General features: G+C 41.5%; 1 protein-coding gene across 2 annotated transcripts in view; it reads left to right on the top strand.

Moving 5' to 3' along the window:
• Positions 1-16585, top strand: part of LOC137298865 (acyl-CoA dehydrogenase family member 10-like) — a 35874-nt gene extending 19289 nt beyond the window's left edge. For both annotated transcript variants that reach the window (XM_067831208.1, XM_067831216.1), the window contains 10 exons: positions 4390-4587; positions 5875-6041; positions 7630-7770; positions 9564-9701; positions 10171-10261; positions 11102-11260; positions 12803-12975; positions 13544-13687; positions 15019-15096; positions 15595-16585. In XM_067831208.1, the coding sequence (XP_067687309.1) occupies positions 4390-4587; positions 5875-6041; positions 7630-7770; positions 9564-9701; positions 10171-10261; positions 11102-11260; positions 12803-12975; positions 13544-13687; positions 15019-15096; positions 15595-15747 (1442 nt within the window). In that variant the 3' untranslated portion in view covers positions 15748-16585. The remainder of the gene's footprint in view (positions 1-4389; positions 4588-5874; positions 6042-7629; positions 7771-9563; positions 9702-10170; positions 10262-11101; positions 11261-12802; positions 12976-13543; positions 13688-15018; positions 15097-15594) is intronic.
• Positions 16586-16899: the final 314 nt, after the last annotated feature.

The following is a 16899-nucleotide window of genomic DNA, read 5'->3' as shown; positions in this document are numbered from 1 at the left end:
CAGCTCAGCTAGCCAGGTCACAGGGCAGGTGTTGTCATCCGTACCTGGACGATTGGCTTTTGAGGGCCCTCGGGCTCCTGTTATCACACGATGCCACACACCAAGTGACGGACATCCTGTTGAAGCTCGGCTGGATCATCAGTCTCAAGAAATCAGATCTGACCCCCACGCAGGATCTGGTGTTCTTGGGGGCACGGTTCAATACGGCTCAGGGGATTGTTTCCCTAGCCCCAGACCACATCGTCAAAGTTCAGAGAACTGTGTTTCAATTTCTCGAGTTCCCCAGAGCCACAGCAAGAACTTGGCTTCATTTGCTGGGCACTATGGCGGCTACAGTGGACGTGGTCTGGCGTGCGAGGTTGAGGATGTGACCCATTCAACAGGCGTTAGCCCAGTTGTGGTCCCATTCGGAGAGCTACGAGACTATTCTCGAGACTCCCGCTTGGTTGATTCCTCACCTGCGGTGGTGGACGGAAGTCGGAAATCTGTCCAGGGGGATCCCCTTAGAGACACTGACACCTTCCCTCTCGATTCAGACGGACGCCTCCCTCACAGGCTGGGGGGGCATCCTGGACGAACTATCGGTCTCGGGTCGTTGGGCCGAGGACGAAGTTACCCTACACATCAATGTGTTGGAATTGAGAGCAGTCCGCCGGGTGTTCGAGAGCTTCGTGGAGTCAGTGCGGGGTCAAGTGGTTCGCCTAGAGATGGACAACCAGACCGCTATGACGTATATTCTGAAGCAAGGCGGCACAGTGTCTCTGTCCCTCCTTCAGGAGGCGTGGCAGTTTCTGATTTGGTGCGACCAGTTTGACATTCGGGTACTCCCCGTTTATCTCCCGGGCATAGACAACGTCCGCGCAGATGCGCTATCGAGACGTATACTAGCCCCACACGAGTGGATGCTGCATCGGGGGATATTCGGGATTATTTCCCAGTTGTTCGGGTCGTTCCAGGTAGATCTGATTGCCTCTGAGGCCATGAACCAGATTCCTGTCTTTTGCTCAAGGATACCGGATCTGAGAGCGATAGCCAACGACGCCTCTCTGCTCGATTGGACAGACAGAGTACTTTGGGCGTTCCCACCAGTGCCTCTGATCTCACGAGTCCTCTCGCAGCTGACCGCACAACCTGCTCGGCTACTTGTGCTTCTAGCACCGCTTTGGTCGGCTCAAAGCTGGTTTCCGGTAAATCTCAGGTTTCTGGCTCAGCCTCCTGTACTATTACCCTTTCGACCGGACTTACTATCCCAGAACGGAGCACCACACCCCAGTCCCAGGATTCAGTGGGTGGCTTGGCCGCTGTCCGGAGTCGCCTCCATGCGAGAGGAATTCCTGCATTAGTTGCAGACACAATTCTGGCTTCGCGTAGGGATTCGACGAATGTTCAATATGAGGATAGATGGGCCTGTTATGCACGCTGGTGTGTCGACAGGGGGGATTCTCAATCCCTTTTCTGCAGATCTAGTATCTGTGTTGGAGTTTCTGCAATCTAAACTGGAAGCCGGTCTGGCCGCTTTTACAGTTAGAGGTTACTCCAAGGCAATCTCTGCCTTCCACATTCCTGTCGATGGTGCATTATTGGGGCAGCACCCTCTAGTTCAGCGCTTCCTTGCAGGCGTGGACAGAATCCGTCCGTCTGTCCAGCGGATTAGTCCCCTATGGGACTTGCCAGTCGTTCTTGATTGGCTGTCCGGTCCTCTTTTTCACAACCTGTCGGCTCTGTCCCTCCAGCTGTTGACATGGAAGACTGCTTTTCTTGTGGCGGTAACCTCTGGCAGGCGGGTAGGCAACATACACGCTATGTCCGCCAACCCTGAATTAACGGTGTTTCACAAAGACAGAGTGAGCATTCAATTGCCAGATACTTACCGTCCTAAGAGAGATAGCACCTTTCACGTTACAGCGCCTATTGAGCTTCCTGCTTTCACGCAGCCTTTGCGGCCCGGTACCTCTCTTCAACGTGCTCACATCTTAGATGTCCGTAAGACCCTTAAGGCTTATATCAAACGAACAAAAGACATTAGGAAGAATGGTCAATTGTTTTGCTGTTATGGTGGCGGCAAGGCTGGCCTTCCGGCGAACAAGCAGACCAAATCTGGCTTGTCTCTGCCATTTGTATGGGATACACCTCGATACACCCCTGAGGGTTTGAAAGCTCATTCGGTTAGGGCTGTGGCGACGTCTAAGGCATATGCGTCTGCCTTGCCCATTGAGGAGATCTGCTCCGCGGCTATTTGGAGCCGACCGAGCACGTTCATCCGTCATTATCAGTTAGACAGACTGTCAAGCGAGCGTGCTAGGTTTGGCCAGTCAGTTCTCACCAGTGGGCAGGGCACGAGTGCCCTAGCCGATTGAGCTACCCTTGCATTTGACGAACGATCATTTGACGAACGATCATTTGACATTGTAGCTGCAACAAGTAGACTGGTGGTGGTGTCTTACTGTATACTTTCCATCTTTTATCCCGGTGGTGGGCTCTATTATGGTGGTGGTATTTTTTGCTTTACCGGTCTAGACTGTTTCAGTCCTTCCCTAGCACCTTGGCCAGTGCACAAGAGTGGACCCTGATATATCGGTCGCCTGTCTCGACCTGTCGCCTGTTTTTTTTTGAGAGAAAAAAAAAAAGGGGGGGGGTATTTTTTATAAGCACCTTACGACTTTCTCATAGAAATGTAGGGTTAGACAGTGTAATAGCCTGGCCCTGGTCCGCACCCCCACCGCAAGGCATAGAAGGTCACGTGACCAGGTAAGTTTGATTCCTTGTTACTTTCAGTTAAACGTAATAAAGGTTATCATCTTATGTCAGGTTTATGAGCAGACAGAATGCCTCTCCCTAAGATCAGTCTTTTGGAGTCTGTCTTATGCTTATAAGTACCCCAAGGAGGATCTCTATGAAAAAGAATCGAACAAACCTGTAGAGGTTGCAGATTCTTTGAATAGAGTCCTCCTTGGGGTAAGGCCACCCACCTCCCCACATTCTGTCTGTATTGCTTACAGAACGGAAGTGTTTTGCTGGAGGCTATAGTCTGAAGAGTTACCTGCTCTTGGCTGTCACGGGGCCAGGGGCCCTGTAGGGGTGGTCTCACAAGACAAAAACGATGTTTTTTGTTTTGTATATATTTTATTGAAAAAATATAGTTACAACTGTCGCGAGAATTTAAATAACATTTAAATGCTTATAAGTACCCCAAGGAGGACTCTATTCAAAGAATCTGCAACCTCTACAGGTTTGTTCGAATTTAAATACATTATGAATATTAGTTAAATTAGTTACAAAAGTTTTGGCTGGTGCAAGTGGGGTTTGAACCTGTAAGTTTAGGATTACAAATCCACAGCCATAACCATTAGACCAATGAGTTAAGATGTTTGAATTTGAAGTTTTAGTAAATTTGAGTTTAAGAGGAAGTTTAAACTTTAAACAATGTTAACACATAAAATTATTGGAATATTGAAACATGCAATCTTGCATTTACACTATTGGTCAACAAGGATAAGTTGAGCACCAACCTGACAAATGACCTGTATTAGCATGTATGGGTGCCACCCACTGGCGATTGCCATTGTGAGCGAAGGGCCCCTAGGTTGTCCACGATCAAGTGTAGTGCTATGGGTGAAGCCTGAGAGTCTTATGAGCAAGGCGTGTGCTGCTACGTGTGGAATCAGTTTCATTGTCATGCAGTGCACATGCTCTGGCCTACATCTGCTCTCCATTTCACAAACCATATGGTTTGCTCATTACTGTGCACCACCTACTTCTCGTAAACGTGAAACCAACATATCCTTGCTTGCCAGTAGATTCCTTGGTTTTGTGCTTTTATAGTTATCTGCGCTTGGCAACCTCTTATGTAAGCCTGTTGAGAAAAGTAGCATGATTAAAAAAACAGACTAATGGTATATCTATTTCTAACTGACTTGTACCTGCCAATGATGAATTTGATGAATTTTGAATGATATTTGAAGATCCAGGTTAGAATTGGTCCTCAGCAACCCATGCATGTTCTTGAGAAGCAGCTAAAGGGATAGGATTTTCAGACTTAATGACTTGGGTTGTGCTCAAGACAATTTGATCCCCCCCAAATTATATTTCGTACAAGTGTAGTAGTTCTTAAGGATGATTCCACAGTCATACTTATGCTTCTTCAAAGCAAAGACAAGAGTTCTGAGTTGCATGCATCCAAAATATTGATATGGTCAAAACATGATCATCTGAGAGATAGACCTGAGGCTAGTGAGAATTGGAGGGATTGCTCATGCCTGAGGCTAATGAGAACTGGAGGGATTGCTCATGCTAAATAAGACGTGGAAATCCTTAAGTCAACCCTGTCCTTATAGCCTGGATACTGAGCGATGACATCTGTCAATGTGGAGTACTCTTCTTCCACTGAAGGACAAGGAAGTTCCCCGATTGCTGAGAAGGTCGGCAAGTTTGCTGAAACATTGGCTGACATTGGATTGGGGATGGTAGAAAAGCAGGGCACAGGATCCCAGGTGCAGTCAGGGCGGAGGACGTATTCCACAAGTACCAGGTCAGTCATGACCTACATGTCCCGGCCCATGTCTACACAACCACACACTGGCACTGCTGGTAAGTACACCAGGCCAGGTAATAAGTAGAGGTTATTACACAAGCAAGTGTGTCATATGACTTGTATGAAACTAGTATTTCATAATACATAACTTTGCACCAGTTTCATAAAAGTCATGACACACTTGCACAGGTGTAATAATTTCTTTATTATCCATTTTGTTCATGTACATTTATGCAGTAAAACAGTAAGTAAGCGTGACTGCCCTGTTCATTACCATCATGAACACCAGAATACAGAAAGAATGGTTGCTTGACAAAAGTGATATGTGTCTTGTACACATATGACATAAATGACACTGGTTCGTAGTAATTTAGGATAAATAATAATAAACTGTAATGATATTGTTTCAGTATAATCTGTGATAATCTACTTGTTATACTGCCCTTTGACAACAGGTTTTCATTAGGTATTACTATGCATTAATTTAGTATATGACTTTCTGATATGGTTTAAATGTGTGGCTACTGCAGGCACACTGTCACAGATTTTCAAAAATATTTTGGCCTATATTATACATATTTGGGCATATACACTCACTTTAGCTTCCTACTGAGTCAGTAAAAGACTTATTATCCTTGAAAGATTGAAATTGATAATTGAAACTCCAAGGCGAATAGCTTCCATACAGGAACACATGACATATTTTGTTCCATACATCGAAAATTGTCATGCACAAGGTTGATTGCCAAATTAGTTTCAATCACATACCTGTGCACAGGGCATTTAGAAAGAGCACTCCAAGGGACATAACTCTAGGGGGTTTGCTTGAAGATAATGTTCAGCCAGTAGCTGGTGCGAGAATCGATTTGCAGTTTTGCATTAATGCATTAGAAATTAGAATTAACACATAATTCATGTTGTAATCTAAATTCGTAATATTGTTTTTAAAATAAATTATTTGAAGCTTCCCTGAGGAAACGACCTGTAAAGGTCTGGGATTGAATAGGCCTTCAGCAACCCATCCTTGCCATAAACAGCGACTATGCTTGTTGTAAAGAGGCGACTAACAGGATCGGGTGGTCAGACTTGCTTACTTGGTTGACACATGTCATTAGTTCACTATTGCACAGATCAATGCTCATGCTGTTGATCACTGAATTGTCTGGTCCAGACTCGATTATTTACAGACCACCGCCATATATTTGGAATATTGTTGAGTGTGCCATAAAACTAAATTCACTCACACTGAGGAAAGAATTTTTGGGAGAAATATATTATATTTTGTAAAAGAAGTGTGGTGTGACATTGTGCCTTTGTAGAAAGGTGTGCTCACTGGATTGCAGGGGCCATGGCTGTGTCAGTGAAGGGGTTGTCCCCCTTAGTTCAGGATCTCCATCAGAGGGTGCGGAAGATTGTTGATGAGGAGATAATCCCCCTCGAGGCAGATATGGTCACCCACAGCATGGGACCAAACAAATGGGAGGTGTTCAAGCCGTTGGAAAATCTCAAGGTAAGGACACATGAAGGTCCAGCCAATCTGCCATCTGATCCATGTTTGGTTTATTTTTGTGTGAGCAAACAGTGAGTTTGTCAGATGTAGTTAAACTCTCATTTCATTATTTACAGGTTTCAAATCAGTGTTTGAAACCTCAGATCAGACATAATGTGGTGCATCTAGGGAGGAACTGACTCCGGCTAACCTGGTTTTGTCCTGTTCATTAGGATGAGACTTCTTGCATGTCATGACTGCTGTTTGTGTTTGTTAATGTAGGTGGAATATTGCTGACACAAGATAGCAGTACTGGGATGAAACAGCCAGTTAAAAATTGTCCAGGCAACTTAAAGGGTGTCTTATTTTCTATATCAACCTTATCCCAATGTTGGTAGAAGGTTCCAATAGGCCCTCTAATAGAGGGAATATGGTATTGTGTTGACTTGCACAGCAATGTCAGCTACCCATTGGTCAAAACCGGTCACATGCCTTAGGTATATTTTTCCATACTAACTGGACCATGTTCGTCCTTAGTAACAACATACCATCAACAGTTATCTCACGTTTTTGCATTGTTTGTAAACAAACACTCTATGACGACACAATTTTGCATTGCAACATTCCTGTTAGAGTCAATGCTCTCCAGAAATTCATTCCACAGCTAAGCAAGAGTTGCAATCTAACCATGGTGTACAAAATTTATTCTATCCATGCCACTGAGGCAACACTATTGTCAAGGTGTCACCTTGGTGCAGCTCAAATTATGGCTGTCACTGACCACAAGACTGTATACATATTGTCTCTCTGTGTTTACCAGCGAGCTGGCAATTCCAAGAAAGAACATATGGCAAAAGCATCCAGAATAACCTAGCACAATTTCACATTTTCCTCATCTTCTATTCTACCTGCCTTTATGCCAGCATCCCAAAACGTGCCGCTTTCTCACCCATTCCCGTAGTCCGCCATGACTCTTCATCGCGGCAGTTATGGCCAATGCATTCACTTCCACCTGAGAGACGTCAGCGACTGAAGTGCTATCAATTCAAGGGCACAAATGTCTCTTTTGTACCAGCATTCCTTAAACAGTCTCAACATTCACTCCAAGTACAAGTGTCCATGCGTTGACCCGAGGTAGAACATTGACACATTTTCCATAACCTCTCCATTAATACGCTTAGACTAATGCAAGTTTCATCTATGCTGACCTAACCTGGATACCCAAGTAGATAAAAATTGCATGTTAATAAAGTTTTCTTATTCTATTTAATTATAGAGTTCTTGAAAGATTATAGTTTGACAATGAATGACAGAGTGGATTTCAAACATTTGATTGTACTGCAGTAGAGTTTCGTTGGTGGATTGTATGCACAAGGTGGCACGACTGTTCAAGCAGGTTATAGAAATCAAATTTCATTCACATTTTTTTTTAAAGTGAAAAATATTGGTATGTTTTCACTGCAAGTGAAATATAGTGGTTAAAGCTCGTCATGCAGAAGATCCAGGTTTGATTTGTCATGTCCACTGCTGTGATATTACTGGAATATTGCTAAAAGCAGTGTAGAACTACCTCCCTCACTCAGGTTCGTGGGGCCTTTGTTCTTTTCAGAAAAAAGCAAAAGCCCAGGGCTTATGGAACCTGTTTCTCCCACTGGAAACTGATCCAGAGCGGAAATACGGAGCAGGTCTCACCAACCTGGAGTACGCCTTCCTGTGTGAGGAGATGGGACGATGTGTCCTGGCTTCAGAGGTATTATTGATAACTACTATATTGTACCCAGCCAAAATAATCAGGTCAGTCTCTGCTGGCAGATAGACCCTCATTGCAGAGAGGGATTAGCAGTGGGTAAAATAGTGTGGTTCAGGAACTTTGAGACAGACTAATTCTCGACTTGGGCTGCGTTGTGTTTCGGAGTCTGTGTGACAGACTCCCATACTTCTGACATCCAGTTTTCACAACTTAATTCATGTTCGTTTGTATGTGATGAAAATTAGATACATGCTATGTCCATGTTTTTACCTCACTAGAAATATCAGTTTTAGAGTTTGTTATCATAACAGTCTAAGTAAACTTATCCTCAGTAATTTTCGTTACACTCCACCACTGAGTCTAACAAAACCTTATGGGAGGTCACATCAGGTAACCTTTGAGATTGACCAATCAGAACACACCTTCCAAATCGTGAAAGTGCACATTCGCATATACCTTTTGAACTTTTTATCTAGAAAAGGTTCGTACCCGAATGATTCCGAATGCTATTTAGAGTATGATCGTTTCCGGGTGATGCACACGGCGTACGTACTGCCATGACAACGGAGAGTAAACAGTCGCTGAAAATAGTGTTTTCAAGCACTATTCAAGGATGCTATCTTGCAGAAATATTAGCTAATGGTAACCATGTCAACAGAAACCCCAAAGCGTATATACTGCAGGTCAAATAAGTGTGTTATATGCAGATTTTTGTTTGTGGAGAGATCTGTGTCAGTGACCTGAATATTTTGAAAGTCCCTCCGCTCCCTAAATAGTAGCCATTGTCTGATTGGTTAAATCTATTTAACCGTCTCGCATTTGATTGGACTGTCATTGGTTGATCAAAGGTTACCTGACCCGACCTTCTACTAGGTTTTGTTTGACTCAGTGGTGGAGTGTAACGAAATACACTGAGATGAAGTTTACTTAGACTGTAAGACACATCATCAGAATTGGTCTGTCGATTTCATGTGGCTGTGCAAAATTGGGTTTTGTTGCAATTATTAGATTTTGTGCTGGTTATCATAAGTAAAATATTTTCTTTATTGTTATCATGTACTTTCATGACAGTGATCAAGTTCTTTCATGGGTGTAATAATAACCGATGATGGTGTTGATTATAAATGACTTTGAAAAACCTTCAAACTCTTAAACAAGCCTGTTTGTATGATCCCAGGGAGTTGAGAAGCAACTGACACATCCACACTAGAGTAGGTTAAAATCACACGTGCTGCAATCATTAACATTATCAAGTCCATACCTGTCTATTGGGTCTGTCTCTGGTGTTCCTGTCAGGACTGACTGCAGAGATGCCAACCTCTATGATATTGTCGTAGTCACTATGAATTTTAACTTCAAACTACACCAATACGATTCCACTAGAAATCCTATGAAATTTGAATAAAATGCATTAAAATTCAGATATATAGACAAAAACATATATTCACAGACTTCACATACCTTCACATACCTTCCATTCATCACATTTAATGACATATTTGAACTGGAATGATTGCAAGTAACAAACGTAATTTTAGCAAAGCTGATTTCAATACCTTTGCGATTTGACACATTTAGTTCCAGTGGAATTAATTTAACCATGTGACCATAACATTCATTTTTCTCAGAATCCGTCATGATTATCTTTACTTAGTTAACTACTAATTTTACGGTCAAACTACTAATTCTGAACATTGAGACTACTATTTGCAACACTTTGTGGTTGGCATCTCTGTTACTGTATTTAGGGGAAAACTGTTATATTTTGTTCAGAATTAGGTTTTATGGTTTAGGTGTTCAACTGTAACGCCCCAGACACAGGCAACATGGAGGTGCTGGTGAAGTATGGGACAGAAGAACAGAAGCAGAAATGGCTGACACCACTTCTAAGCGGGGAGATCAGATCCTGCTTCGGAATGACAGAACCAAGTGTATGAAATTAATCTTATCTTATACCTTGTGAGTGAGTGAGTGAGTGAGGATTTATGTGGCTTTCAACAAGATCTCACCAATATCACAGCTGAGACACATGAACTGGGTTTTGTGCATTGCATTTGCATTTATTTCTTGATGTAGTAGGTGTTTGTAATGTGGAATCGCATTCCACTTTCATATTCCGTATTTTGTATTTGTCCAAATTGCTTCCACAAATAATTACTAAATTATGTAATTATAGTAACAACCAGTGTTATCATTTGTGGTGCATTTTACTGACAGCAGTGAACAAGGAGAGGATTTAAAGTTCAATCATGTATATTTATAAATTTATTAAAATATTGAAAAAGACTGAATTTACTAACATAGTGATATTAAATGTGTAGACCTTACTTTGCTACAGTACAGTGTCTTGTAGTAATGTAGTGTTCTTTATGTGAGAATAGATCGCCCACTTGTCAACAGGTAGCATCATCTGACGCCACCAACATCCAGTCCTCCATCAAGAAAGACGGTGACTACTACGTCATCAATGGACACAAGTGGTGGACATCAGGTGAGAGAGATAGTAGTAGTAATAATAATAATAATTCATTTATAGAGTGCCCAATATGCATCTGACTAGTTGCTTAGTGGACCCTGTAATCAGGATTGAATTATAACCCAGGATAGCCCAAGTTGTTTGTGAAGAGCTAGAAGGTTAATCACCTCATGAGTTATCCCACCAAGAGGGCTGTTTACTTGTATTTACTGGTTCAGACATGAAAACGATACACATAGCAATATGCTGACTGAAAAGCAGTATTTTGACATCTATTCAGAAAACTTTGTAACACTTTGAAATCGGATATTTCCCTTTTTCACCCTGGATGTTATGCCTTAATTGTAAAATGGAACCCCAAAACAAACAATTAAACTGGTGCCCATCAATACTATGGCAAAGGCTAAAAAATGTTCACATTCTATATTTATTTGTTAAAGTTTAAATATGCATTGTGATCTTCTTGTGTTTTTGTTTTATGGATAAATCATTAATTCAGCTAAGAGCATTTATTTTTAGGTTAAAAAACTTGTTGCTAGATGTTGCAGTACACATCACAATACATGCTTTGGCTTCACAAAATATTGCGATATGAAAATTCTCAGCAATACCCACCCCTACCCACCAGGGACCCATTTTCTGCTGCGTCAACAGAGAATAGATCAGACAGGACTAGTTTGTTGTTCTCTAATCCTTGATCAGGTTTCTGTAATACTGAAGGGGTTGTTGTTGTTGTTGTTGTTGTTGTTGTTGTTGTTGTTGTTGTTGGGTTGACTGAGTGAATCCGTTGACATGACTCAGTAGTATAGGAGAAATAAGAATATCATGTAAAATGAACTTCTGTCTCTGTACAAGGTGCCCTTGACCCCCGATGCAAGCTCTGTATATTCATGGGCAAGACTGACACGGGAGCACAGAAACATAGGCAGCAGAGTATGATTCTCGTCCCAATGGATGCTCCAGGAGTGAAGATTCTCCAACCGCTCACTGTCTTTGGGTATGAAGACAGTCCAGGTATGTCTACACCATTCATATATATCTTAGTGTGGAGTCCATCTGCTCGCTGTGTTTGGGTATGAGGACAGTCCAGGTATGTTTATGCCATACCTACATCGACAGTCCAGGTATGTCTACACCATTCATATATCTTAGTGTGGAGTCCATCTGCTCGCTGTGTTTGGGTATGAGGACAGTCCAGGTATGTTTATGCCATACCTACATCTTAATGTTGAGTCCATGTGCTCGCTGTGTTTGAGTATGAAGACAGTCCAGGTATGTTTATGCCATACCTACATCTTAATGTTGAGTCCATCTGCTCGCTGTGTTTGAGTATGAAGACAGTCCAGGTATGTTTATACCATACCTACATCTTAATGTTGAGTCCATCTTATCGCTGTCTTTGAGTATTAGGACAGTCCAGGTATGTCTACACCATACATACATCTTAGCATTGAGGTCCATCTGCCATCACTGTGATTGGGTTAAAGGACAGTCCAGGCATGTCTACGCCCTTTAAGCATCCTTGTGTAGAATCCGTCTGCTCTCTGTGTTTTGGTAAAAAGGTATGGCTATGTGAGATGTACGTCTTAGCGTGGAGTCAGTCTGCTCTTTGTGTTTGGATATATGGACATTTCATCTGTATGGATAATATCCAAACATTATAGAATAAAAGCATAGCACTGAAACACATAAATGAAGAGATACCCCCTCTAACATCTGCATCTATCAACTGCTTGATCCATCAAGTGTATTATCTCACTTGAGCTCGATGAAAAACATGGTTGTTTGCTGCTGACTTTTCCAGACGTCTCCTATTCTCGCGGTACATCGAGAAAGTAACGTTATTACGTGTAAGGAAGGGGAAGGGCGGGTGAAAGTTACGATTTTTCCAAGTTGGTTAGAACTCACAAATATTCTTTACACTGCAAAATTTTGATAATTCACAGAGTTGGGCCACTTCCTATAGTTACCAGTTAGTGATGTAAACAACTGCTAAGTATCACGCATCAGCGTCCTCGGCAGAAAATGTGTTTACCGCAAGAATAGGATGTGTTGCCCAGTTGGTTGAAAATCATTATTCTTTGTTCAGTGGTATTTCACCTCCCTCAGATTGGGAGCTTTCAGTATAGTGCCAGTTTTAAGAGTGGTACTAGATGTAATGGTGGGAATACTTTGTTCTTCATATATTGAGTTTGGTTATCATTTGATTACCATTATCACTAACATGAATTATGTCTGTAATATCTTTAAGACCATATTCAGTTGCTTTAATTAATCTCTGAATTCTCCCACAGTTGTAATGCACACACATTGAGATGACCATCTTAGTTGATGGAAAACTCATGATAAAAGATTTAGCTTATAAGCCCTGGCAGATGTGTTTCATTCCCACACATAGAAACTGAAAACTTACATAAATTCTCTCTCCTAGTAGCACAGAGTCTTTGCCTTATGGAGGTATTCTTCGATATTTGTATTAAAGGTGCTTGTAAGTATTACATTTCTTGCTAAATAGTTTTCTAGTTATTAATATTGATGATGTGTTTCCTATGCCAGCCGGCCATGGAGAAGTCTTGTTTGAGAATGTACGGGTTCCTGCCTCCAACATCCTTCTGGGTGAAGGTCGTGGGTTTGAGATAGCTCAAGGTCGTCTGGGTCCTGGCCGAATCCATCACTGTATGAGGCTGATCGGCAGTGCAGAACGTGCTCTTGAGTTGATGGTGAAGAGAGTAAGTATATGAAAGTCAAGGCAAAACATGAAATTGTCTGTTTGCAAAACACAAAATCTTTTTGAGATGAGATCTTCCTTGGGGCACATATGTGTATTTTCTGCGACTGCAAATGTCCTGTGACAGTTGTGACAATGTTGTGAACAACTCACTCAGGCAGTACAGAATTTCACATGTTTCATATAAGTCCTATGCTCCGTTTGTTTGTATAATAATCTCTATCTATTTTTCATTCATATTCTTAAATCCTGGATTGAGAATAAATAAGATACCATATTTCCTCTAATAAGCACCAGGTCTCTAATAAGTCTTTTCATAATGTATTTACCCTTAATCCAAAATTTGATTGATTTAGGAATGGTTATTTAGACATGATTGCCTGTTGTCCACATGGCACGGGGTGATGGAGGTTTTTTAATCCTCGTAGCTGCAGTCTGGGGTTTCATGTATATAAGTATGTATGTTATTCAGTTCTAGATGAGTGTTTACAGATGAAACTAGATCCTAATATATGTTTAGATATCTTGTGAGTCTGGTTGGGTTCACTCAGTGATTGTCAATCTTGCAGACTCAGGAAAGAATTGCCTTTGGGAAACCATTAGCAGCTCAGGGAACAATACAGGCTGACATTGCCCAGTCTCGCATTGAGATAGAACAGACTCGGCTCCTGGTGTTGAAGGCTGCCTACATGATGGACGTGTATGGGAATAAGGTGAGACTTGTATAGAGATAGAGCAGACTTGTCTCCTGGTGTTCAAGGCTGCCTACATGATGGACATGTATGGGAATAAATTGAGTCTCTAACTGAGATAGAACAGAATCAGCTCGTGATGTTGAAGGCTACCTAAACGATGGATTTGTACGGGAATAAGGTGAGTCTTGTATAGAGAGAACAGACTTGCTCCAGGTGTTGAAGGCTGCCAACATGATGGACGTGTGTGGGAGTAAAGTAAGTGTTGTATATATATCTATAGATAGAACATACACAGGATCTTGTGTCTCATATAGAGATGGGACACAATCATCACCAAGTGTCTTGTTGAGAGAAACAGAATTGAAAGCAGCCTATTTGATGGGCATGTATCAGCATAACATGAGTCACATATGAAAATAAAACAGATACAACAACTTTTGTCCTGTATGGAAATGAAACATAATTGATTCTTGTTGTTCATGACTGCCATCATCATCCAAAAAAGTTTTAGTTCATTCATTTTTATTCCCCACGGCACGTTTTGCAGGACGTATTACAGTGCACTCCATCTGTGCTTCTGTCCACATTGGTCTTTTCCGGAACAGAACTTCGAAACAGTTCAATATTTCTTCACCAAACGTGGCATAGATAGTTCTGGTTGTGGACTGGTGCCTTTTGGTAGTTTTGCAATTCTGAGTAAAATATTTTTTACATTTCCATGGAAACAAGTTTGACTTTGACTGAATTTGACAGGTATGCTCTTTTCTGGACCAGAACTTTAAACCGTTTACTATTTCTTCACAAAACTTGGCGCATAGATTTTCTGGTATACTGGTGCCTTTTGGTAGTTTTGCAATTCTGAATGAAATATTTTTTGCGTTTCCATGGAAACAAGTTCAACTTTGACTGAATTTAGCAAGTGTACCCTTTTCTGAACCTAAACTTTAAAACCATTCATATTTCTTAACCAAGCCTGGTACATAGATAGATACTGTGGTGTTCTGGTACCTTTTGGTAGTTTTGGAATTCTGAATAGAATATTTTTTGCGTTTCCATGGCAACAAGTTTGACTTTGACTGAATTTGATGGTAGTTCTCTTTTCCAGAGGGTAACTGTAGAACCTTTCAATATTCTTCCTCAAACTTGGCACATACATTGGTCTGGTGGTATACTGGTGCAGTTTGGTAGTTTGGGAATTCTGAAAATCTTTTCATTGCTTTCCTTCCACTTTGCCAAATCGTTTGACGTCATCATAACTAGTAGACACATTCATGAAGAGTGTTTTACCATTGCAGGGGATTTTGATGACTTTGTCTTCTTGTTCATATTGGATTGTACTGTATTTCTAGGTGGCTGCTCCTGAGATAGCCATGATCAAAGTGGCAGCCCCAAATATGGCCCAGAGAGTTGTTGACAGAGCCATACAGGTGAGAAATATGGACAGCGAAATATCAGTATGACCGAAGACAGACTCTTGATTTTGAGAAATGTTGAACATCACATAATCATGATGGCCCTAGACTGACCATACAGGTGGGACCTGTTGAACAAAGAACTCGTTTGCATTAGTGAGATATCTAGTCTGATGTCTTTTAATGAAATGTCAATATAAGACAAGGAGTCAGTGAGTTAGTATGATGCCACACTCAGGAATATTCCAGCTGGCTCGATCAGACAGTCCAATGATCAACAGCATGTACATCAATCTACGCAAGTGGGATACAGTGACATGTGTCAACCTAGTCTGAGAGCCTGACCACCCGATCCCGTTAGTCGCCACTTACGGCCAGCATAGGTTACTGAAGATCATTTCTAACCCTGATCTTCATGAGACATGGAAACATGTAATGGCGGTTAAACAATGTATAGCTATATGTTCAACATTTTGTTCTGTCAACCGTTTCACCTCACCTGTCTGTGTTTAGGCCCACGGGGGAGCCGGACTTCACCACGACCTGCCTATAGGATTCATGTTTGCCTGGGCTCGTATCCTGCGTATCGCTGACGGCCCGGATGAAGTACACAAGCGAGCTATAGCAAGAATGGAATATGCAAAGTCTGTGAAATCGAACTTGTAGTGTTGTGAATCAAATCGTGTGAAGGTGTCCTTGTTGCACCATCATTTCCACAACACAACAACCAAGATAATTAAAATCTTTGAAAGACATTTATTAGTGCTACACATAAAGGGAAATATTTATCAATTTTATAATCAGAGAAGTTTTAGAGTATTTTCTTACATTCAATTGAATGACTGATGAATAAGTAAGAACATATGCTAAAACATTGTGTTCCTCTTAATCATGGGGCAGTGGGGTAGCGAAGTGGTTAAAGCGTTCGCTCGTCATGCCGAAGACCTGGGTTCGATTCCCCACATGGGTACAATGTGTGAAGCCCGTTTTCTGGTGTACCCCTCCGTGATATTGCTGGAATATTGCTAAAAGCGGCGTAAAACTTAACTAACTCACTCACTCCTCTTAATCATGATTGCAATTTTCTGCCGGAAAATTTAATCCTGGACCCTGTTGGGGGCCTGTCTGTCCCAGACCCCAAGCTGATTTTCAGCCACTATCACTTTCACCTGTTGCCATCCCTGCGTGATACAGAAGTTGATGTTCATGAATTATCTCCCTTTACTAAACTTGCACATTCAGACCAGTTTCTCTTTAATGAAACTCTTCAGACATGTATATATATATATGCCTTGATTGTTCATCGTGATTTATGCAATATTCAGGCAGTATCTTTCATGTAACTGTAGCTATTTATCAGATGATGTGACTCCCAACTGTGAGAAATGTTTAAATCTATCATTTTATCAAAGTGCATCTGGTGCATATTGTTTTTGCAGTAATAATGAAGTGACATTTGTCTGACAATTTTGTACACAAACAAACAAAATTTCTATTTTCTACACTTGTTGACTTATATTGTGATTTCAGCTGGTATCAAATCCCACACTGATGTAAAAATTGATAAATTACTCAGATTTGATCAACTTAGTTAGCCAGGGTGTGTGACTGAGGTCTGTGGACGAAAGCTACCAGTGACAAAAAATGTCTTCTTGTAGTTTTCGCATATCTTATGTCAGCACACCATTAATTCATGAGACTCTTTTAACATATCTGTTCTCACTTCAAGTGGGCACCCATTAAGGTCTGTGGTAGAACTGGTCTCCAGTAACCGGTGCTTGTCGCAAGAGATGACAACGTGGTCTGGCTCAGTGACAA

Source organism: Haliotis asinina, chromosome 1 (genome assembly GCF_037392515.1).
Source record: "Haliotis asinina isolate JCU_RB_2024 chromosome 1, JCU_Hal_asi_v2, whole genome shotgun sequence".
In the NCBI taxonomy this organism is placed as follows: Eukaryota; Metazoa; Mollusca; class Gastropoda; order Lepetellida; family Haliotidae; genus Haliotis; species Haliotis asinina.
Note: the sequence above shows the minus strand (reverse complement) of the source record. Positions and strands in the feature narration are given on the sequence as shown.